General features: G+C 47.5%; 1 protein-coding gene across 9 annotated transcripts in view; it reads right to left on the reverse strand.

The window, feature by feature from the left end:
* The window catches only part of ECT2 (epithelial cell transforming 2), a 199443-nt gene that overhangs the window by 15125 nt on the left and 160776 nt on the right, over positions 1–23542 (reverse strand). For all 9 annotated transcript variants that reach the window (XM_029616751.1, XM_029616758.1, XM_029616756.1 and 6 more), the window contains one exon: positions 1634–1780. In XM_029616751.1, the coding sequence (XP_029472611.1) occupies positions 1634–1780 (147 nt within the window). The remainder of the gene's footprint in view (positions 1–1633; positions 1781–23542) is intronic.

A 23542-nucleotide genomic window follows, 5' to 3' on the forward strand; every position in this document is an offset into this window, starting at 1 on the left:
ATCGCAATTATGACCTTTTTTGAGATGCGGCGACCAGAATTGTACACAGTATTCAAGGTGCGGTCTCACCATGGAACGATAGAGACATTATGACATTTTCCGTTTTATTCATTCCCTTTCTAATAATTCCCAACATTGCTTTTTTGACTGCTGCAGCACACTGAACCGATGATTTCAATGTGTTATCCACTATGACGCCTAGATCTCTTTCTTGGGTGGTAGCTCCTAATATGGAACCTAACATTATGTAACTATAGCATGCGTTATTTTTCCCTATATGCATCACCATGCACTTAATCCACATTAAATTTCATCTGCCATTTCGATGCCCAATTTCCCAGTCTTACAAGGTCTTCCTGCAATTTATCACAATCTGCTTGTGATTTAACTACTCTGAACAATTTTGTATCTGTAAATTTGATTACCTCACTTGTATTTCTTTCCAGATCATTTATAAATATATTGAAAAGTAAGGGTCCCAATACAGATCCCTGAGGCACTCCACTGTCCACTCCCTTCCACTGAGAAAGTTGTCCATTTAATCCTACTCTGTTTCTTGTCTTTTAGCCAGTTTGTAATCCACGAAAGGACATCGCCACCTATCCCATAACTTTTTACTTTTCCTAGAAGCCTCTCATGAGGAACTTTGTCAAACGCCTTCTGAAAATCAAAGTATACTACATCTACCAGTTCACCTTTATCCACATGTTTATTAACTCCTTCAAAAAGGTGAAGCAGATTTGTGAGGCAAGACTTGCCTTGGTTAAAACAATGCTGACTTTGTTCCATTAAACCATGTATCTCTCTATATGTTCTGTGATTTTGATGTTTAGAACACTTTCCACTATTTTTCTTGGCACTGAAGTCAGGCTAAGCAATCTGTACTTTCCCAGATCGCCCCGGAGCCCTTTTTTAAATATTGGGATTACATTAGCTGTCCTCCAGTCTTCAGGTACAGTTTTAACACATAAGCCCTATAATCCTAAAAATAAAGTGCTAGCCATAGATTTGCAATCTATGTTCATGCATTAATACATCAGACAGAAACCAAAACCTGAATTAAAATAAAAACCTACTCATTAAATGAAACAGTGTTCCTTCAATGAAGTGTGACAAAGCTGAATTAACAAGCATGAATATAAGTGATCTGTTAATTTAGTGGTACCATGTCAAAAAGGAGAAATTTATTAAAGTCATTTTACATATATGCATATTAGCTATGAATATGAAAATTAATGATCCTGAAAAAAAAAAGTAGTCTTGGTTGTAGATTCTGCAACAGAAAGCCTTCAGATAGTATTTTGCAAGATCTTATCCAGAATGCTGAGTTTTGGTTTATATAAAAGCTTTTCCATTATTGCTGCACAGCACAGCAGCCGAATGCAATCTGCTTTGAAGTACAGAAAGTGTGTGTGTGTGTGTGTGTGTGTGTGTGTGTGTGGGGGGGGATCAGATAAATTGGGTAAGATAAATAAACTTGGAAGACACCAAATGATCCTGTCATGATCCTCCAACAATAACGTTATCCATATGATCATTTTTTGCAGTTAAGTGATCTTCATATAAATTCCTGTTTTAAATATCTATTGTGCACTCACTATGGATCAATCAGTTTCATAGCCAGTTTACTTACCGCTAAAGATGATGTGCTTGTCACACGGCTGCAGAGAAGATTCTCGCTACTCGAGCTGGGACTCCGTCCTTCTGGTGTACTGTGCACCAGTAAAGCCCTTTGTAAAGCTCTCTTTGGTGTTTTGGAGAAAGAAAATGCCCTGGTAACCTAAAGATTGTCAAAGAAAACATTTCAACACTTCCATTTCTATAGCCCCAGGATAAGAATCAGATAGGACTAAAGAGCGATAATTTAATCTTTGGAATGAGCTAATGGGCAGTTAATTCACATGACTAACACTTTCTGATCTCTTATTGCTAAGAAAAGGAAAAGCTTTAGCCATGGTTTAGATGCTACAATATTTAAAAATATGAACCTAGCTTCTATTTTAAGAATTCTTATGTGGATGGAAATGAAATAAGGGTTTCTCTATAACAGAGCTTAAAATGCAGAAAGGCACCTACATAAGATGATCTTACTGAATTACCTAAAGCAGTGGTTCTCAACCTTTTTTTTCTATCAGGACATACCTGAGAGATGATGCTCACGAACACATGACCATCATGGGACTAAATATAAGTGTATACTCTGCATCCACAGGAGTCCCCCACTTCCTAACAATGGGTGCAGAGTAGAACTAAGACATTTCCCTATACAGCTCACCATACAAAAAAAAAAAAAAAAGATATTCTGATTCTGGAGTCATCTCAATAACAGCATCACAAACTCCCTCTATTGCCAGGTATATTGTAAAATAATACAAACAAACCCCACTCTGTACATGTCTATCAAACCTGCCATACCTCAGCAGCACTAACTCCAAGAAATGAAACAGCAGTAGTCCTACCAATGAAAATGCAGTTCACCACCAGGGCAATATAATAAAATACAACAAATAAGGCTGATACAAATCCCTGCTTGCTAGTAAAGTACCTCATTTCAGTCACATACACACAGAAAACAGACAGATCTACCTTCACCTAATATAGAATAAGAGACCACAAATTACAAATGGTAAACAAAACCTGGACTGGAAACCAAGACCACGTTCTGCATGCAGTGCAAAACTGGAGACTAGAAACAAAAATATATTTCCTCCTACACTAAGCAAAGATCAAAGAAGAGATGCATATTCTCAAAACTGAGAAAGTATGGCCCTTGTACCCCAGTCACTCCCCTCCATGCCCCCATTACCCCTTACTTCTCCCAACTACTCAATCATTCCTTCACATGCTCATATGCCTGTCCAACATTTGACAACCTCCCACCCCACATCCCCATGCTCCCTCTCCCCTGTTCAACTCTTTCTGCCCTTTTCTCTCCCCATCCTACCCAGAATTCTGACTCTTTCCTACCCCTTCCTGCTCAGCATCCCCCGCTTCCCTCTCCCTAACCCAACAGCCTCAAATGTCCATCTCTCTGCCCTGCCCAGCAGCTCCCAACCCCTCTTCCACCTCTCCCTACCCAGCAACCCTAATTCTCCTTTCCCCACCCCTTCCTATCCAGCAGACTCCTGACTTCCGATCTTCTCATGCCTTCCTGCCCAGAACATTTCCCCCCCTTCTCCTGGCTCCCAGCCAACAGAAAAGAATTCAGTCCAATCCAGAGTCTCCCTTCCTCTATCAGCAGCAGATGAGGGCAAGAAGCATTGAGAGGAAGATGAGAAGGCAGCAGCGGATCTATAGAGCGCACACACATTTCTCCCTTATGCTCTTGTTTTCACATCCAAGCCCCATGGGGTGAACAGAGCATCAACAGTCTCATTGCTAGGCCAAGGAAGTTAGTGTCCTGTAAGGCACATATAAATAGGAGTTGGTGATATCGTGCTCTGATATGGGTATAGGAAGAGGGGAAAACCTCCCACTGGCCAGGAAGGGAAGGAAGCAAGAGCAGCTTCCTGTCATTCCCATAAGAATATAAGATATGCCTATACTAGGTCAGACCAAGGGTCCATCAAGTGCAGTACCCTGTTTCCAACAGTGGCCAATCCAAATCACAAGTACCCAAACATTAGATAGATCACAAGCTACCATTGCTTATTAATTACTATCATAGCAGTTTTTGGATTTCTCCTATAGGAACTTAACCAAACCTTTTTTAAACCCAGTTTTATTTTCCATTCTCTTAATTCCTAACGTTCTGAGACTGGAAAATTGGGCATCCAAATGGCAGATGAAATTTAATGTGAATAAGTGCAAGGTGATGCATATAGGGAAAAATAACCCTTGCTGTAGTTACACAATGTTAGGTTCCATATTAGGAGCTACCACTCAGGAAAGATCTAGGTGTCATAATGGATAATAAATTGAAATAGTCTGCTCTGTGTGCTGCGGCAGTCAAAAAAACAAACAATGTTAGGAATTATTAGAAAGGGAATAGTGAATAAAACGGAAAATGTCATAATGCCTCTATCGCTCCATGGTGAGACCGCACCTTGAATACTGTGTTCAATTCTGGTCGCTGCATCTCAAAAAAGATATACCGTATTTTTCGCTCCATAAGACGCACTTTTTTTCCCCCAAAAGTGGGGGGAAAATGTATGTGCGTCTTATGGAGCGAATATAAAAAAAAACCACAAAAATCTAACCACCCCCCCCCCCCGACCCCCCCAAGACCTGCCGACTTAATTTACCGCCACCCCCCACCCTCCTGACCCCCCCAAGACCTGCCAAACGTCCCTGGTGGTCCAGCGGGGGTCCAGGAGCGGTCCGGGAACGATCTCCTGGGTGTGGGGCCGTCGGCTGCCAGTAATCAAAATGGCGCCGACGGCCCTTTGCCCTCACTATGTCACTGAGACCAAGGTCGGTCCCAGTGACATAGTGAGGGCAAAGGGCCGTCGGCGCCATTTTGATTACTGGCAGCCGACGGCCCCACACCCAGGAGATCGTTCCCGGACCGCTCCTGGACCCCCACTGGACCACCAGGGACGTTTGGCAGGTCTTGGGGGGGGTCAGGAGGGTGGGGGGTTGCGGTAAATTAAGTCGGCAGGTCTTGGGGGAGGTCAGGAGGGTTGCGGTAAATTAAGTCGGCAGGTCTTGTGGGGGGGTCAGGAGGGTTGCGGTAAATTAAGTCGGCAGGTCTTGGGGGGGGGTCAGGAGGGTTGCGGTAAATTAAGTCGGCAGGTCTTGGGGGGGGGTCAGGAGGGTGGGGGGGTTATGGTAAATTAAGTCGGCAGGTCTTGGGGGGTTAATTTAAAGGGTTGGGATGGGGTTCCCAGAGAAAGAAAAATTTTCTGATCTGGGGAGTGGACCGAAATGGCCCTCCCCAGACCCGAAAACAAAATGGGGAGAAAAAAAAAGCTATGCACTCCCCTAATTTGCTCCATAAGACGCCCAGACGCAGAGCCGGTTTAGCACAAATTTTTTTTTTTTTTTTATTTTCCCCCTCTGAATCCTAGGTGCGTCTTATGGTCAGGTGCGTCTTATGGAGCGAAAAATACGGTAGTTGCGATGGAGAAGGTACAGAGAAGGGCGACCAAAATGATAAAGGGGATGGAACAGCTCCCCTATGAGGAAAGACTGAAGAGGTTAGGGCTGTTCAGCTTGGAGAAGAGACAGCTGAGGGGGGATATGATAGAGGTCTTGAACGAGTAGATGTGAATTGGTTATTTACACTTTTGGATAATAGAAGGACTAGGGGGCATACCATGAAGTTAGCATGTAGCACAATTAAAATTAATCGGAGAAAGTTCTTTTTCACTCAACGCACAATTAAACTCTGGAATTAGTTGCCAGGGGATGTGGTTAGTGTAATTGGGTTTAAAAAAAGGTTTGGATAAGTTCTTTCAGGAGAAGTCCAATCGCTAACCTCCCCCTGATCTCAAGAGTGATAGAAAGATTTGTTAACAAACAACTGGCTGAGTACCTAGAGAACAACATACTCTCCCCTTTCCAGTTCGGGTTTAGGAAATCGCAAAACACAGAAGCACTACTCGCATCATTATCTGACACTATCCTCCTCAATCTTGAAAAAAAAACAACCATACCTCCTCGCCCTTCTTGACCTATCTGCCGCCTTCGACACAGTTAATCATTCCATCCTTCTCGAGCGGCTATCTGATATAGGAATTCAAGGAGAAGCTCACAGCTGGTTCCAATCATTCTTGGAGAATAGATTCTATAAAGTCAAGATCAATAATGAAGAATCACTTCCCATCAAATCAATCCGAGGAGTCCCGCAAGGATCATCTCTTTCCCCAACACTTTTTAACATTTATCTGCTACCATTCTGCCACCTACTCTCCAGCCTTAATCTAAAGCATTATATTTTCGCTGATGACATTCAGATACTTCTTCCCATCACAGAATCCCTGCAAAAAACTTGGGCACATTGGAACAACTGCTTACAATCTATCAATACTCTGCTATCCAGCTTGAACCTCATACTCAATCATAACAAAACTGAAATCCTCATCATCTCGCCGGATGAAAACCATATTCTCACCAACTCCCAAAACGCAACACAATTCGCAAAATCATACATTAACCACTCCCCATCTGTCAGGGACTTAGGGGTGCGACTCGACAATCAATTTAACCTTAAATCCTTCGTCCACAACACCACTAAGAATGTTTTTTCAAACTTCAAGTGCTCAAAAATCTGAAACCGCTCCTTCATTTCAGCGACTTCCGATTAGTAATTCAGTCTATAATTCTGTCAAAATTAGACTACTGCAACTCCCTTCTACTAGGTCTCCCTGCCATATCCACGAAACAGTTACAAATGGTGCAGAATGCTGCGGCGAGGTTACTCACCAACTCAAATAAAAGAGCACACATCACACCAATTCTACACGGCCTTCACTGGCTTCCTATAAAATCCAGGATCACCTTCAAGACATTAATGATGATTCACAAGGACATTATGGGCATCGCCCACCTTCATCTAAACACGCAACTCCGCCCTCACACATCACAAAGACCCATCAGATACAATTACAAAGGATCATTATATGCTCCTCCTGTCAAATCCCTATTAAGAAAACAAGCACTCTCTACAGCAGGGCCCACCCTCTGGAACTCATTACCTCCGGAACTTCGCCTAGAAACATGCCATCAAACTTTTAAGAAACACCTAAAAACATGGCTCTTCCGGCAAGCCTTCCCGGAATCGAAGGAACACTCAGACACCGGTCAAAAGGCAAAATAGAACACTACAAATCTCTTGAACACCCCCAAACCCCACTGCGCCTGATTACGCCTTAAACGGACAGTCCACAGGTTATGAAAGTCACTACTGTAGATGCTCTAGTTCATTAGCTCTCGTTATGCTCAGGACTTACCATTCAACTTTGTACACTGTTACCTGCTACACTCAATTTATTTCACTATTTATTGTAGATATTTTCTTTACGGCTTTTGAACACTGTTTGAAATGTTATTGACATCTATTTAATAGTCACGTTCTTATGTTCAGAAACTCTGTTTAAAATTTACATTCTTATGTTCTAAAAACTCTGTTCAATGTAACGCCTTAACAGCGACTGTTTTGTTCAATGGAAACCGACCTGATTTGATATGTGTATCGAGAATGTCGGTATATAAAAATTCTAAATAAATAAGTCCATTACCTGCTATTAATCAAGGTGACTTATAAAATAGCCACTGTTACTAGAATCAGTAGCATAGGATATACTTAGTTTTTGGGTAATTGCCAGGTACTTGTAGCCTGGATTGGCCACTGTTGGAAACAAGATGCTGGGCTTGATGGACCCTTGGTCTGACCCAATATGGCAATTTTTGTTCTTATAGCCCTCATTTTTAAACAGCTGATATATCATCCCGATTGTGAAGTTCTAGTGCCCTTGATTTGTCAAGCCATGGTACTATGTACCCCTCAGCTATTCAAGTTGCCAACTGTCACACCAATCACCTTACCAGGATATTCTAATAGGCTGACTCATGTCTACCTTTGAAGCAGTTGTCTCGCTGTAATCCTGAGATCATGGCTTCCAATGAGCTAGGAGGGACATCTAAAAAGAGGCCGCCTGTCCATATGTAGCCCAGTCAACCGTCAAGTCACCCCTAATGATCTCAATCTGTAGACAGCCCCAGGCTCCAGGTGCCCACATCACTAAGTATTCAGATCTTATTTCAAAGCTTTTTGACTTTTTGCTGTCATGAAGACTTTCCCCCTGTATACCAGGATGCCTTCCTTACGAAGCACTTTGGTTGAGACTACCATCACCTAAGAGAAGGGTCCTGGGGGATGGACACATATCTAGTCCAAAAGGAAGTGCTTGAAATTGGAAGTGTCCTCCGTGAACCATGAATCTCAATCTGGTCTGTCTCGATAGGCACGTGAAAGTATGCCGCCACAAGATCCAGGTATATTAGAAATTCTTCCTTCTGCCTTCTTGGCCCATTACTAGCCATAGAGATTTCCATGTGGAATTGGATATGTACAGTGTTCTATAGACCTGTTCAAGATCCAGAATGGGCTGGAAACTGTACTTCTTAGGCATGACAAGATAGCTAGAATATCTAACTTGCTATTGCTCTTTTCAGGACCTGGATCATAGCCCCACCTGGAGAGTAGTCTATCTAAGGCAAACCCCACTGCCCTTTTCTTTGGAGGGGAAAGACTTATGACACCCTATATGACTCATTCCATGTTAACAGATAGAACTTGTTCAAAACTCCACCTCCAAGGTTTGCCATGCCACAGCTTACTGCTCTAGCTAACTGGAGAAATGGAAAGACTTTGCAAGCCTCCAACCCTTCCAGGACTTGGTCCTAGGAAGCAAATTGCCCACCTTGTCTTTCTTGGCAATGCCAAGCGCTCCCCAAAGCTTGGGACATTGGCAGCAGCTCTTCCCAGGTGGAAATGGATTGTCTGCGCCAAAGTACAAGTAGATCATTGTGACATGGAAGTCTCAGAGAAAGATGAAAGGAGAATGCAGAACTGCTACTACTCCTACACCCTGTCCTTCTGAAGAGATGCACCAAAGCTTCAACACTCTTGGCCAGCCAGAGCACCCCCCTCCTCCTCCAGGATCTTGATGACCCCCCTGGAAGAACTCCAAAGCTGAGGTTCCAGCCAACTTGTCTAGGTCCCATCTGTCTCCCACCTGGGTCCTTTCTGGTTGCCCTGAGTGTCATGTGGGGTGAACGGAAGGAGAGTTGAAAGGAACATCTGCCTGAGGCAGCAGGCTTGGTAGAGGAACAGGCAACCTAGGAGAAAAAGGGCAAAGAAGATTGTTGGGAGAAGTGGAGGGTGGAGGGAATCCTTCCACCTAAAATGGCTCCCTCATGTATTTGCTGGAGCTAGTCCAAAACCCACAGGCATTAAAGTGGTGGGCCTGGGAACAGTTCCTTCATGAGGCAGAGTACCCTATAATGGCCACCAACCCCACTGTATCAGGAGTCACTAACTATTCCTGGAGAGTCCTGCTTTGATGTTTGTGGAAGTATTCAAGGCCAACGCTGAGAATCCCGCAAGCTTACCTTCAAAGAAGGAGACACCCTCCTAGGACAGCAGGATGTTAGTTCTCACATGTGGGTGCCATCATCAGATGGAGCCTGGCATGGAAAACGTTTGTCAAAGTTTGTAGAACTTTGACTAGGCACATAATGCTGGGCATGCCACTATCCACACAGGGTCCCTTTTCAGTCTCATAGAATTCACGAAAAAATAAAACCACAGGAGAAAAACTCTATGGGGTGGTGGGCGGGTTTCGTGAGGACTAACATCCTGCTGTCCTATGAGAACACCTGTTACAGGTAAGCAACTCTGCATTCTCCTAGGACAAGGAGGATGGTAGTCCTCACATGTGGGTGAATCCCTAGCTACAGGCTACTCCCAAAACAAAGGGACTAACAGTCATCTAACCAAGTGCCAACAGGCACAACAACCGAGGTGCTGTCAGTAACACAGGGAGACAGCCTGAACCCGAACAATGGGCCTGAGGCAGAAAGAATTGTTTTATAGCTGAAAGATTTCAGAGGACAGACTGGCTGAAACTGCTGTTGCGTCATCCATCCCTGTCCAGAGTAGTGTGAGGCAAAGGTGTGGAAAGAACTCCATGTTGCAGCCTTGCAGATCTTGTCCATGGGGACCACACACAAGTGGGCCACCAAAAGTGCCATAGCTCAGAGTGAGCCTCGACATGGTCCCCCAGCTGCAGTCCTGCTTCTTGCATATAGCTGAAAGAAATACAGTTCACTAGCTAATTTGACAAAGTCTGCTTGGTCACAGCAACTCCCAATTGGTTCTTGTCAAACAAAATGAAGAGTTGTATGGATTTGCCTGTGGCCTGCTGTTTGTTCCAGGGAGGTGGCTACGGTTCTCTTGCGATCTAGGCTGTGTTCACCCTGGTGCGAATGACACTTAGGAAAGCTGGGCAGGTGGAAAATCAGTCACCATTTTCAGCAGGAACTTAGGGTAAGTGCGTAGAACCACCTGATCATGGAAGAACTTTGTGTAGGGTGGATACGACAAAGATCTGAAGTTCGCTGACTCTGTGCACAGAGGTGACTGCTATCAAGAAAATGACCTTTCAGGTCAAGTACTTCAGGTACAAAAGTGCAACGGCTCAAAGGAAGCCTTCATCAGATGGGCCAAGATCACGCTGAGGTCCCAAGGTAACCACAGGGGTTTTAAGGGGAGGCTTCAGCTGCAGCAGATCCCACATAAAAGCACCCCACGAAAGGCTGCACTGTAATGGGCGAACCATCCACCCCATGGCGGTAGGCCCCAATAGCACTAAGATATACTCTGACAGAGTTAGTCTTCAGGCCAGTCTCTGAGAGGTGCAGCAGATAATCAACAGTTTAGAGATGGAGCAAGAGAACAGGTCCAAGCCATGCTCATACCAAACGGAGAATTCCTTCCACTTTAGGCTGTAAGACTTCCTAGTGGAGGGCTTCCTGGACTTCACCAGGACCCAAGACTCGCCCTCGAGAGGTCCCAGGGGCTGTAAAGTAATCTTCTCAAAATCCAAGCCGTGAGAGCGAAGGCCTGGGGGTGGGATGGTGCAATCTGTTCAGATTCTGCGTGATGAGGTCTGGAGAGCTTCCCAGACTGATCGGCTCTCGCAGGGAGAGATCCTGCAGGAGCAGGAACCAGATCTACCTCTGCCAATAAGGCACAATGAGAATCATGGTGCTCCAGTCCTGTTGGCGCTTCAAGAGAGTTTTCAAAACTAGTGGAAGTGGAGGGCAGGCATAGAAGAGGCCTGTGCCCCAATAGCAGGCAAAGGCATCAGATGCAGTCTTGCCGTTCCCCCTGGATAGGGAGCAAAACTCATTTCCTACCGTAGGGGGAAGCGAAGAGATCTACGTCTGGGGTTCCCCAGAGACAGAAGATCAGATTCACAACCTCCTGCTTCAGGGACCACTCATGCGAGACTCAGGTCATCTGCTACCACATTTTCTTGCGCCAGCAAATATATGGCATGGAGAAGGATGCCCTGGGAAAGAGCCCATGACCAGATCTGGACCGCTTCCTGACAAAGTAAGAACGATCTTGTGCCTCCTTGCTTGTTTAGGTACAATCAATCATCGCCACCAGATTGTCTGGATGAAGACTACTTTGTTGGCAGGCAATCTCAAAATGCGTATTTGATTGCCCGAACCTCCAGGAAGTTTATCAGACACTGTTCTTCCTGTGGTGACCATTGACCCTGGGTGCTGAGACCTCCAACATGGGCCCCCCAGCCCAGGTGGGAAGCATCTGTGGTAAGCACAACCTGAGCAGGGGAAACCTGGAAAGGTACCCCTACCTCCAAGCTGGATAGGGTCTCCCACCATGGCAAGGAGTTCTGAAGTGGAGGAGAGACTCTGATGTGCACCTGAAGGTTGTGGTGTCACTGGGACCGCAGAGTCCACTGTGCCCTGCACATGTGTAGACAAGCGAAGGCAGTGACATGGACAGTCACAGACTTGTGTCCCAACAGGCGCAACATGTGGTGCACGGAGACCTGGCAACCCATTGCTCCTACAAGGGGTACTAAGGTAAGCGCTTGATCCAGAGGCAAGAACGCCTGAGCCATGTCGAACTTGGCACCAATGAAGTCCAACTGCAACTTCGGGTAATTGATCAGAAAGCCCAAGGTCTCCAAGACCTGAATAGTGGACTGTAGGAACTGCAGTGCTCCCTGCCTGGAGGTGCACTTGATGAGCCAGTTCAGGTAGAGGAAAAACCTCAACTCGCAGTCTCCTCAGATAAGCCCCCACTACTGTCAGGCAGTTTGTGAAGATGCGGGGAGCAGATACTAGTCCGAAGGGCAGCACCTGGTATTGAAAATGGCCCTTGCCCACCACAAACCAAAGGTATTTTCGGTGGACATGGGAAGTTTGGATGTGAATGTTGGTGTCTTAGAACAGGGGAGCAAAGCCAGTCTCCCCACCGCAGGAGAAGAATCAGGGAATCCAGCAAGACCATCTTGAACTTTTCCTGTTTGAGGAATTTGTTCAAGGCCCTCAAGTTCAGAATCTGACAAAAGCTCCTGTTCTCTTTGGAATGAGAAAATATCTGGATTAGAAGCCACTTCCCCACTGTCTAGGCACAACAGGTTCAATTGCCCAGGCCATTGGGAGGGCGGAGAGCTCCTTCAACAATATTTCCTGATTTGCCAAGAACCCCAAGAAGGGTATGGGGGAGAGCCTGGAGGAACCTCTTGGAAATTCAACCTGTACTCTCGAACGATGGACCGGACCTACCAGTCAGAGGTGACGGCTAGCCAATAGTCTGCAAAGAACCAAAGCTGGCCTGAGCAGAGGGTCCACTGTCGATAGTATGGGTGGCTGGCTTAAGCTCCCTCACAGTCAGTCAAAATCCCATGACAGGACTGCTGAGGTGCTGGTTGAGACCTAGGGGTACACAGCTGCCTAGGGCGAGTGATTCTTTTTTTTATACCAGAGGACTGTTGGTCAGAGGTGTTGGCTGAAAGATACTGGAGGGTCTCATGCTCTGCTCTGCAAGCCAGGATCCAGGGCTTGGATTGAGCTGTTTCCTGCACCCAGCCCTCCATTGGACCCTCTCCTCCTCCTCCACCTCGTGGCTGTTGACCCCTCCCCCAGCTGGAAGACTGCCCTGCTTCTAACGAATGTGCTTTTAAATCTCCGTACAGGTACTTGCCTTTCTTTTCTCTGCTCTGCAAGCCAGGATCCAGGGCTTGGATTGAGCTGTTTCCTGCACCCAGCCCTCCATTGGACCCTCTCCTCCTCCTCCACCTCGTGGCTGTTGACCCCTCCCCCAGCTGGAAGACTTCCCTGCTTCTAACGAATGTGCTTTTAAATCTCCGTACAGGTACTTGCCTTTCTTTTCTCTGCTCTGCAAGCCAGGATCCAGGGCTTGGATTGAGCTGTTTCCTGCACCCAGCCCTCCATTGGACCCTCTCCTCCTCCTCCACCTCGTGGCTGTTGACCCCTCCCCCAGCTGGAAGACTGCCCTGCTTCTAACGAATGTGCTTTTAAATCTCCGTACAGGTACTTGCCTTTCTTTTCTCTGCAAGCCAGGATCCAGGGCTTGGATTGAGCTGTTTCCTGCACCCAGCCCTCCATTGGACCCTCTCCTCCTCCTCCACCTCGTGGCTGTTGACCCCTCCCCCAGCTGGAAGACTGCCCTGCTTCTAACGACTCCGCTTTTAAATCTCTGTGCTGGATGCTAAGACCCATATTGATGACATCACTTTTGAGCGACACAGAAAAGAGTCATCTATAAAAATCTAACCTGGTCAAGCGTCACGCGCCGAAGGAGCGCGACAAAGGGGCCTGCCCCTTTGAGCGCCCCTTCGGGCAGCCCTGAAGGACCCTGGAAGACCCTAAAGTACTACACGGACCTCCTTCTCACTCAGCAGTCCCTTTTGACCCTGAGGTATCGCTGCTCACTTGCCAGCCTCTCAGCCAAGACCCATCCAGCTCCAGGACCTCCGAGTGAGTGGGCACCTCCTCAAAGTGCCTATCTCACCTCTCACAGGTGCTCATGAGCCTGCCTCCCAGCCACTGGACTACTCCCCCTAACACCTTAAATTGCTCTATTCTGTTATTTGTGCATGTTATCTAAGCTGTATAACCTGCATTGTATAACCTGCATGGTACACTATTTACACCTCTTACCCTACCTAATCAGCTTTGTGCCCTTCCCTCAGTGCCCTTCTCTCAGTTTAACTCCTTGATACCTTAATCCCCGCCTTTTTCCTTTTTACCTACCCCCTCTCCCTCCCTCCTCCTTTGCCTACTCACCCACTATGACCACACAACACATCAACCGCATCCACCTCCCCCACAACAGACTCCCCCATTCCCATCCCCCCGTCCCACCCCCCCTACAAATCCCTCCTCCCTATCCTCACTACCCCCCTCAACCAATTCCTTGGACTCACTACCCTCTCCATCATTCTGTTCAACGCCCAATCACTCTCCAAAAAAACCCCCATCCTAAATGACCTCCTCACTGACACCAAGCCAGACATCTGTGCCATCACGGAAACCTAGCTCAAAGAAACAGACATTGCCCTCCTGAACCAGCTACCTACACAATCCTACGAATTCCTATCCATTCCAAGACCCAAGAAAAGAGGAGGTGGCATCCTCCTAGCCTTCAAGAAACACCTTAATCTCAAACTCTCCCACACCACATCACCCTCCAAGCTAGAAATTGGCCTCTTCAAAGCCCCCTCACTGCAAATCTGTCTCATTTATGCCCCTCCTGGATCCATCGAACGGGACCCCTCCCCCTTAATTGAATTCTTATCTGCCAACATAAACATTGAAATCCCTTCCATCATACTAGGAGACTTCAACCTCCATGTCGATGCCACCCCCCTTACCCCTTCTTGTGAGGCATTCCTTACTGCACTCCAAGCTCTAGGCCTTAGACAAATTGTTGCCTCCCCCACGCACCAAGCTGGTCACTCCCTTGACCTTATATTCATCAACCACTGCTTCCTACCATCCCACCCCCCCACCTGCTCCCCTGTACCTTGGTCCGACCACTTCCTCATAAAAGCCCTCCTCCCCCTTAACTTCCCTACTACCCCCACTCCCTCAAACACCACCTTCACCTTCAGGAAACCCTGCTCTGGAGATGAACTGGCTCTTGCCATTTCCAACACATCCACTAGCCTTGACTGCTCCAGTCCAGAGACTGCCATCAAATCCTGGCTCAGCATGACTCTTGAAATTGCTGACAAACTATGCCCCATCTCCAGACGTAACATTACCCAACCCACAAAAAATCATCAACCCTGGTACACGACTGAACTAAGATCCCTAAAAAATACCCTCAGGCAGCGTGAGAGAAACTGGCGTAAAGCCCCCTCACCCCAACTCGCCTCAAGTTTCAAAACTACCCTTCACCAATATAGAATAACCACCCTCAAAACAAAAAGAGACTACTTTTCAGCTAAGATCCACCAATACATGTACAACCCGAAAGCCCTTTTCAATTATGTTGCCAACCTCACCAAATCCTCTCAGCCCACTATCCCTGAGAATGATGCCTCCACTAAGAGCGAAGAAATCGCCCAGTATTTCCTCACAAAAATCACCAACATCCTCCGCAGATTTCAACACCCTTCTCCATCCACCTCCCCTTCCCCCTCCCTCCAACCTTCCCCCACTTCACCCACCCTCCAAACCCTTGACCTGACTTCCGCTAAAGAAGTGGAATCTATTCTCAGAAAACTCAAACCAGCTTCCCACCCTTTAGACACCATTCCCACAAAATCCCTCCTCTCCATCCCGAACACTATATCCAAACCCATCGCAGACATCATAAACTCCTCCCTCTCTTCAGGCTCTCTTAAACAAGCTATTGTCAAGCCCCTCCTAAAAAAACCAACACTAGACCCTAAAGACCCCGCTAACTTCCGCCCTATCTCTAACCTGCCCTTCCTATCCAAAATTATGGAAAAGATTGTAAACATCCAACTTACAGAATATTTAGAAAGCAACAACATTCTGCATCCAGCCCAATATGGCTTCCGTAAATACCTCAATACAGAAACCCTCCTGCTCTCCCTCACGGACCACTTACTCATAGGCATGGACCGAGGCAACTGTTACCTCCTCGCCCTACTCGACATCTCAGCTGCCTTTGATACCATCAACCATAACCTCCTCATCAACCGGCTATCCGAAATAGGCATCTCAGGCCTAGCCCTACTATGGTTTAAATCCTACTTATCTAACAGAAAGTTCTCCGTCAAGATAGGAAACACCAACTCCACACTCTATCCCTTGTCTCAAGGTGTCCCACAAGGCTCCTCCCTCTCCTCCACCCTTTTCAACATTTATCTCACACCTCTATGTCAGCTCCTCACAGACCTCGGCCTCAAATTCTACCTCTATGCAGATGACGTTCAAATCGTCATTCCCATTCACAACTCTCTCTCAGATGCCCTTGCCTTCTGGAACACATGTCTTGCCAACATCAATGATTTCCTCACCAACATCCACCTCGCTCTAAACTCCTCCAAAACAGAGCTGCTCCTTATCTCTCCTCACCTCCCTCCCAAACCACCGATCTCCAACGATCCAGCTTTCAACGTCATAACACCCCAACCCACAGTAAGAGACCTTGGGGTTATCATAGATCAACAACTCAATCTCAAAACACAGATCAACTCCATCCTCAAAGAAGGTTTCTTCAAGCTTCACATCCTGAAGAAACTCAGACCCCTCCTCCACTATCATGACTTCCGCACCGTCGTCCAAGCCACCCTTTTCTCAAAGCTGGACTACTGTAATGCCCTCTTCCTTGGCCTACCCTCCTCCACCACCAAGCCCTTACAAATGCTCCAGAATGCCATCGCCAGGGTCATCACCAACTCAAGGAAAGCTGATCACATTACCCCAATACTCAAAGAACTCCACTGGCTCCCCATCGCATCCCGAATTCTCTTCAAAATTCTAACCATAGTGCACAAGTCCATCCACTCGCACAATTCCAATTGGTTGGATGAACCCTTTCGTCCTATACGCACTGAATGACCCACTCGCACTGTCAACAAAGGCACCCTCTCCATTCCCCCTTTGAAAAAAGCCCACCTCTCCTCTACTAGGGACCGTGCACTATCCATTGCAGGCCCTAAACAATGGAACGCCCTCCCTACCACTCTCAGGCTAGAGCCATGTTACGCCAAGTTCAGAAAAAAACTTAAAACATGGCTCTTCCGACAAGCCTACCCTGATTAAGTACACCGACTTCTGCAAGTATCTTGCCTACGCCTTGTATATTCCTGTAAATAGTCCGTTGCAGTTTTTATTTATTGCTTTAATTCCTCCACCTCCTGCTCTTTGTATACTCCTCCTTGTTCGCCCTCCCTGTTCATTGTAATTTCTACCTTTAAAGTTACATTGTAAACCGGTATGATGTATGCATACTAATACCGGTATATAAAAGTTTTTAAATAAATAAATAAATAAATGATGATCTTTCAGCTGTGCCACTACCTCAATTTTATCACCAAAGAGATCCCCCCTGGTACAGAGCAAGTCCGCTATACGGTTTTGTACCTCTGGGCGGAGGTTGGCAGCTAAACCATGCGGCAAGCCCCGATGCCCGCTGTGGCCACTCTCACCACCATCTCAAAATCATATGTGAACCAAACTTAGTGTGTCGCACTGCAGACCCTGCTGAACAACCTTCAGGAAGTCCTCTTGGAGCTGTTGAGGGAGATGGTTTACCAGGTCCTGAGCTGCTTCCAGAGGTTCCTGGAATACTGGCTCATATATAGTTGGTAACAGGCAATGCGGGCCGTCAACATGGAGCCTTGGAAGAGACTTTTCTCCCCAAGGCATCCAGGGTCTTATGCTCACGGCCTGGGGGAACTGAGGCATGGGTGCGAGATCTCTTCACCTTTTTGAGGGCAGACTCCACCATCACGGACTGGTGTGGAAGCTGACGCCGCTCAAAACCTATGGTTGGCTGCAGTAAATTCACTGCTTCAGTTTTCCGGATGAACTGAGATGGGTGTTCCCAAAGCCAGACAAACAATTCCTTAGATGTCATGAACCTGAACTATAACTACTTCCTTAAGCACATCAATGAGCTGGAGGACATCTAGCATTTTGTGCCTGGAGTCTTCTACAGTCAGGAGCTGGAAGAGAACAGATTCCGCCATGGCTCAGACAAAGCCTGCAAATGTCAGATCCTCTGGAAAGGTTTGATGTCTCTCCACCAGAGGAGATGGCTCAGAGGACAGGTCCTTGGAATCTTCGAAGAAGGATATGGAAGCCTCGTCCTCCCACAGGTCATAAGAGGCTTCATCACTCAGATCGCCTGGAGATACCGGTGGGGGGAGCCCTAACTGCATTCTTGGGCTGGGTGCACTGAGAGCCCCGAAGGCACTAAGGGCACCAGCAGCACCGCAGACAAAGGGTGTTGATGGACCCGGCATCTCTGGCCACAAAGTTGGTCGTGGAAGAGAAACTGTGCCAAGCTTCATATGATGTCAACCACATGTGAGGACTACCATCCTGCTTGTCCTAAGAGAACAGCAATTTGTAGTGGGAGCATTGCCAGAGCATAACCCACAGGCAAGGCTATTCTTCCTGCATTCTGCCATAACCACCATTATCTCATGTGTGGATTGGCAAAGCATGGGTAGAATAGCTCTTAACACACTCCTCCTGAAAGCCATGAAAGGAAAATTGGTTCTTACCTGCTAATTTTCATTCCTGGAATACCACAGATCAGTCTAACAAGGGGGTTTATGCATGCCCACAAGCAGATAAAGACAGAACAAAAACTTTGAGGCAGTGCTACATAACCAAGAGTGCCACCTGCAGTCTTCTCAGTATTGACCTGTATCTATGCCAAGATATGCAACTTCAAACCACCAAGATCTCTTCCTCTAAAAGAGCTGGGGAACAAGTTGGAAACTCCCAACCAAACTGACCCCTGAACTATGGCCAAGAAAAAAAAAATAAAAGTCTCACAACTGCGAGAACTATATATATCTTCTGCAGAACAAAATTAAACTCTGCATTGCCAGCAGCCTCCAGAATCAGGAGAGGTCTTTCTAAAAATGAATCATACTCAGAATGGGCCAGGAGTCTCACTTTACCCTCCATTGCCACAGGTACAAACTTAGATTGTAAGCCCTCTGGGGATAGGGAAATACCTACAGTACCTGAATGACAACAGATGTGATATCTCAGATCGAATGTCTGTATGTAAAATAATAAATAAATACAATCTGTGGTATTCCAGGAACAAAAATTGGCAGGTAACCAATTTTCCTTTACTGTTCATAACCAGATCAGTCCAGACAAGTGGGATGTGAGTAAGCCCCTTTACACTGGATGGGTTCCTAAAAGATCTGCACACAGCACACTTTCCCCAAAGGCGCCTTCTTCTGGGGCCCTAACATCCAAATGGTAAATGTTTAGTGAAAGTGTGCAAAAAGAGGACCACGTTGCTGCCGACAAATCTCCTGTGGCAACACCAACACACACTCCACCTAGGAGGCTGGCTGAGCCCTAGTGGAATTTGCCTGCACACCATCAGGAATCTGAGGAAGGTTGTCCTGTTTGTTTTTTGGGTTTTTTTTTTTTTTTTAGTGGACCAGAATTACCTCGGATGAGTGGGTGCTGCAAGTAATAAGATGGCTGTGTTCAAATTTTCTCAACACCCCACCATACCCCCCCCCCTTCAAGAAGGTCTTCGTAGTGTCCCGTTGCGCTTCGCCGCCAAGCGAGCGGTGATACGGGACACTCTGCTATGCCTGCTGCGATTGAAGCCATTCTCCTGATGCTGGTCATGGAAGGTATTTAGTGTACTTCGTGGTTCCCAAGGAAGGCTTGTTTCGGCCCATTCTGGATCTGCAAAGGGTCAATGAGACATTGCAGTTCCCATGTTTTCGGATTGAGATGTTGTAAACAGTGATTGTGGCGGTGTGCAAGGGGGGAGTTCCTGGCATCTCTCGATCTGACGGAGGCATAAATCCATATTCCCATCAGGGCAGATCGGATTTCTGCAATTCACTGAGCTAGGAGAGCATTTTCAGTTTCGAGCCCTGTCTATGGTACCGAGAACGTTCACAAAGGTGATGGTAGTAGTGGCGGTGGCCCTCAGAAGAGAGGATACTGGTTCATCCTTATCTCGTCTACTGGCTCCTTTGGGCAAAGTCTGAAGTGGAGTGCTTTGTCTCCCTTTGGCGAGTGACGGAGCGCTTGGAGTCCTTAAGCTGGCTGGCTAAACCAGGCAAAGAGACAGTTGGTCCCATCTTGGTCCTTGGACTATCTGGGTGCGAGATTCAACATCCTGGTGGGCAAGGTGTTCCTCACTCCAGAGAAGTCTCAAGTTGCAGTCGCAAGTGGTTCATATGAGGGATCTGCCAGTCCCTAAAGACTGGGATTATTTGCAGGTTATAGGGTCCATGGCTTCTATGCTAGATCTGGTGCCATGGGCTTTTGTGCACTTGCGTCCCTTACAGAAAGTTCTCCTATCCCGTTGAAATCTGATGTCTGAGTTTTGAGTGCCGTTGCTGTTCCAGGAAGAGGCCAGGCCCAATCTCCCATGGTGGCTATCGTGATCCAATTTGGAGAAGGGAGTGGATCTGGAGGCTCTGGACTGGATGGTAGTGACAACGGATGCTAGTGATTGGGGAGCAGTGTGTCAAGGGTTGGCAGCCCAAGGGCAGTGATCCTGGTGGGAAGCATCCTGGTTGATCAACTGTCTGGAAACAAGGGCAGAGATTAGGACGCTGTTCTTTCGCTCTCGGATTCAGGGCTGGGCAGCATGTGTGTTCTCGGACAATGCAACGACTGTGGCCTATATCAATCGGCAGGGCGGAACGAAGAGTCGTTTGGCTCAGGAGGTTAACGAGCTCTTTGCCTGGGCGGAGTTTCATCTAGTGACTCTTGCAGAGTCTCACATAGTCCTCCTGCACATTGTCCACATTTGCTATCTTAGGCAAAAGCTAGACCCAGGAAAATGGGAGTTTTTGGCAGAGGCCTTTGTGCTCCTTCAGCGCAAGTGGGGCAAACCACAGTTTGATCTCATGGCAAGGAAGAATGCCAAGGCAACGACGTTTTTTTTTTTTTTTTTTCCCAGCTGCTGGAGGGAATTCGGCTCCGTAGAGATAGATGCCCTGGTTCAGCCATGGCCAGAGCGCCTACTGCTGAATGCCTTTCCTCTGTGGCTGCTTTTAGGTCAGGTACTACATCATATCAAGCAGCATCAGGGACGAGTGATCCTGGTAGCACTGGAGTGGCCATGATGTCTGTGGTTTGTGGACCTGTTGTAGCTGGCGGTGGACGGGCACATTCGCTTAAGCCATTTGAAGGATCTGCTGGGTCGGGGACCCATCTTGTCGGAAAAGGTGGATCACTTCTGTCTAGCGGCTTGGCTTTTGAAAGGCAACGTTTCCGCCTGAAGGGGGTATTCTGAGCCAGTGATTTCTTCTCTGCTTCAGGCTAGGAGATCCTCCACCTCTTTGGTGTATATCTGAGTTTGGAGAGTGTTTGAGGCCTGGTGTGGTGCCCATGACACTGATCCCTTGCAGGCAAATGTGGCCCAGGTTTTGGCCTTTTTGTAGAAGTGACTATTGAAAGGTTTGTCTATAATTCTCTCAGTCCAGGTTGCAGCCTCAGGTTGTTTTAGAGGAAGATTGCAGGGAAGACTTTTAGCTTCGCATTCGGATGTAGTGTGGTTTTGGTGTTTTGTTTTGGTTTTTTTTGTTTGTTTTTTTTGAAAGGAGCAAAGCATTTGCGCCCTTCAGTTCATATACTTTGTTCATTCTGGTATCTCAGTTTGATTCTGCGAGTCTTGTGTGGCCCTCCTTTTGAGCCTTTGCACAGAACTTCTTTGAAGGATCTTATGCTAAAGGTGGTGTTTCTAGTAGGGATTTGCTCGGCAAGGATTTCTGAGCTCCAAGCCTTATTGTGCAGGGAGCCCTTTTTACGGATTTCTGATGGGATCTCATGGCATGTGGTCAGCCTTTCACCTTAGCCAGACAGACTGCTGCTGTCCTGAATCCTGCTTCCATGAAGAACTGGACAAACATCTACTGGCACAAAATCTCATCTCACAAAAGCTAGAGAGAGAGAAAGGTCTTTAGTGCCTTTATCCTCGGGCAACCTATTCCCCTTAGAGTCTGCTATATACTTCATCAACTCCTCCAGGTCCTCAAACAATAACTGTCCCTTAAAAGGGAGATTAGCAAGTTGTGCCTTCGACCAAATATCCGCCGACCAGTTACGTCGCCTCAGAAGTCTTCACACGACCACCGCGGACACCATGCCCCTAGACGAAGCAAATCAGAGGGCATCTACCACATAAGCCACACCCGCTTCCAGGAAAGCATCCTGTCCAGCAGCCACAGTCTCCTGCGCCTTCTGCACCCAGCACAAAACAAGCCCTCTGCATAAGGCTGGCACAGACTGTGGCCCTCAGGCTAAGAGCAGAGACCTCAAACCACCTCCTTCAACAGGATCTCCAGCTTTCGATCCTGGACATCCTTCAAAGCCGCCGACCCTGCCACAGGAATGGTCATAGTCTTCGTCACTGCCGTATCCACATTTGGGAGCTTCCACATCTCCAACATGCTCGCAGGCAGGGGGGTAGAACCTGGCCATAGCCCTGGCCACCTTCAAACCAGCTTCCAGGGAATCCCACTCCCGGTCAATCAACTTCACCTGCTTCGGCAAGGGAAGTCCTCTGTGGTCCACACAGACCCTTCAACACCAGGTTTACCCCCCTCCATGTCGGAGTCCTCCTGAGTCACCTTAATTCCCAGTTCCTCCAGAACCTGAGGGATAAGTGGTTGCAATTCATTCTTGTAAAATAACCTAACCCCCCTAGGATCATCCCCTTCTGTCAAAGGGACCTCGTCCATATCCGGGTCCCCAGCAACCCAGCCCCCGGTTCCATGCCCTGACCAACACCCTGGTCCATTTATGGCTCATTGCCAGTCGGATTAGCGCCCTTGGAATCCTCGGAAGTATCACCACCAAGCGAACACTTGAGACCCAACAGGCACAAAATGCCCCCCCTTCCGGAGTTGCCTCAGCCAGAGGCCTCTTAAGGCCAACCTGAAATGGCTGAGAGGCTGGCTGCTTAGTTGCCAGCTCCTGCCTGGCGAGATAGGCCTCATGCATCAGCAAAATAAAATCTGCAATAAAGCCACTGCAGGTCACCTGCTCCATGGTCACAGTCTTTACCTGTGCTTACTGGCACCTCTCCACCCCCATCCAATCCCTGAACCACAGGAGAAAGTGGGGGAGGGGAATCCCTGTTCTCCACATCCAAGGTTGGGCTCCTTTCATGTGGAGCTAAAATGGCCACCGTCTGTGTTCCCCCCCCCCCCCCCCCCCCCACCACCACTGGGCTTCCTACACACAGCCTGCAACCCAAGTGCAGCACCTGCCCCTGAGAGTCTGTGTTGAGGCTCTCTCGCCTCTAGAGAGACTGTTCTGGTAGAGAAGGGCATTGTTGAGGCAACACCTCACCCTGCAGGCTCAGGAGTTAATATAAACTAAGTGGAAAAAAAAGCCACTGCAGCCACACTGCTGTCCTGGCTCTGGATACTGAATGGACAGCCCAAAAGCTGCACGAGCCTCTCTCTCCCCCCACTGAACTGACAGCAAGAGAAAAAATAGCAGCACAGACATCCCTGAAAGGCACCCAGCCTCCCCAGCCCCTCAAGGAAGGACAGAAAAGGTTTCTCTCCTGCTTCTGGGGGCTCTAGGAAACCTCCACAGGCTGGCTTCAGTGGGAGGCCCTCAGGGAGAGCAAGGGAACCAGGACCCCTGGCTTTCCCTCCCCCTGTAATCAAGGGTCAAGCCTGGCCCAGGGATATCCAAAGGGATGACCCACGAAGGTACCCAACACCTCTGGGAGCTCTGGATCTTTTTCCCTACACTATGCTAACTTTTTTTTTTATTATTAAACAGACTGCAGGTTTTCACCTTTATCATCTACTGGAGACAGAATTACTGAGGGACTGCAGGTGGCACACTTACATAGCAGTGCCTCCGT

The sequence above is a fragment of the Rhinatrema bivittatum genome, chromosome 9, assembly GCF_901001135.1.
Source record: "Rhinatrema bivittatum chromosome 9, aRhiBiv1.1, whole genome shotgun sequence".
Classification (NCBI taxonomy): Eukaryota; Metazoa; Chordata; class Amphibia; order Gymnophiona; family Rhinatrematidae; genus Rhinatrema; species Rhinatrema bivittatum.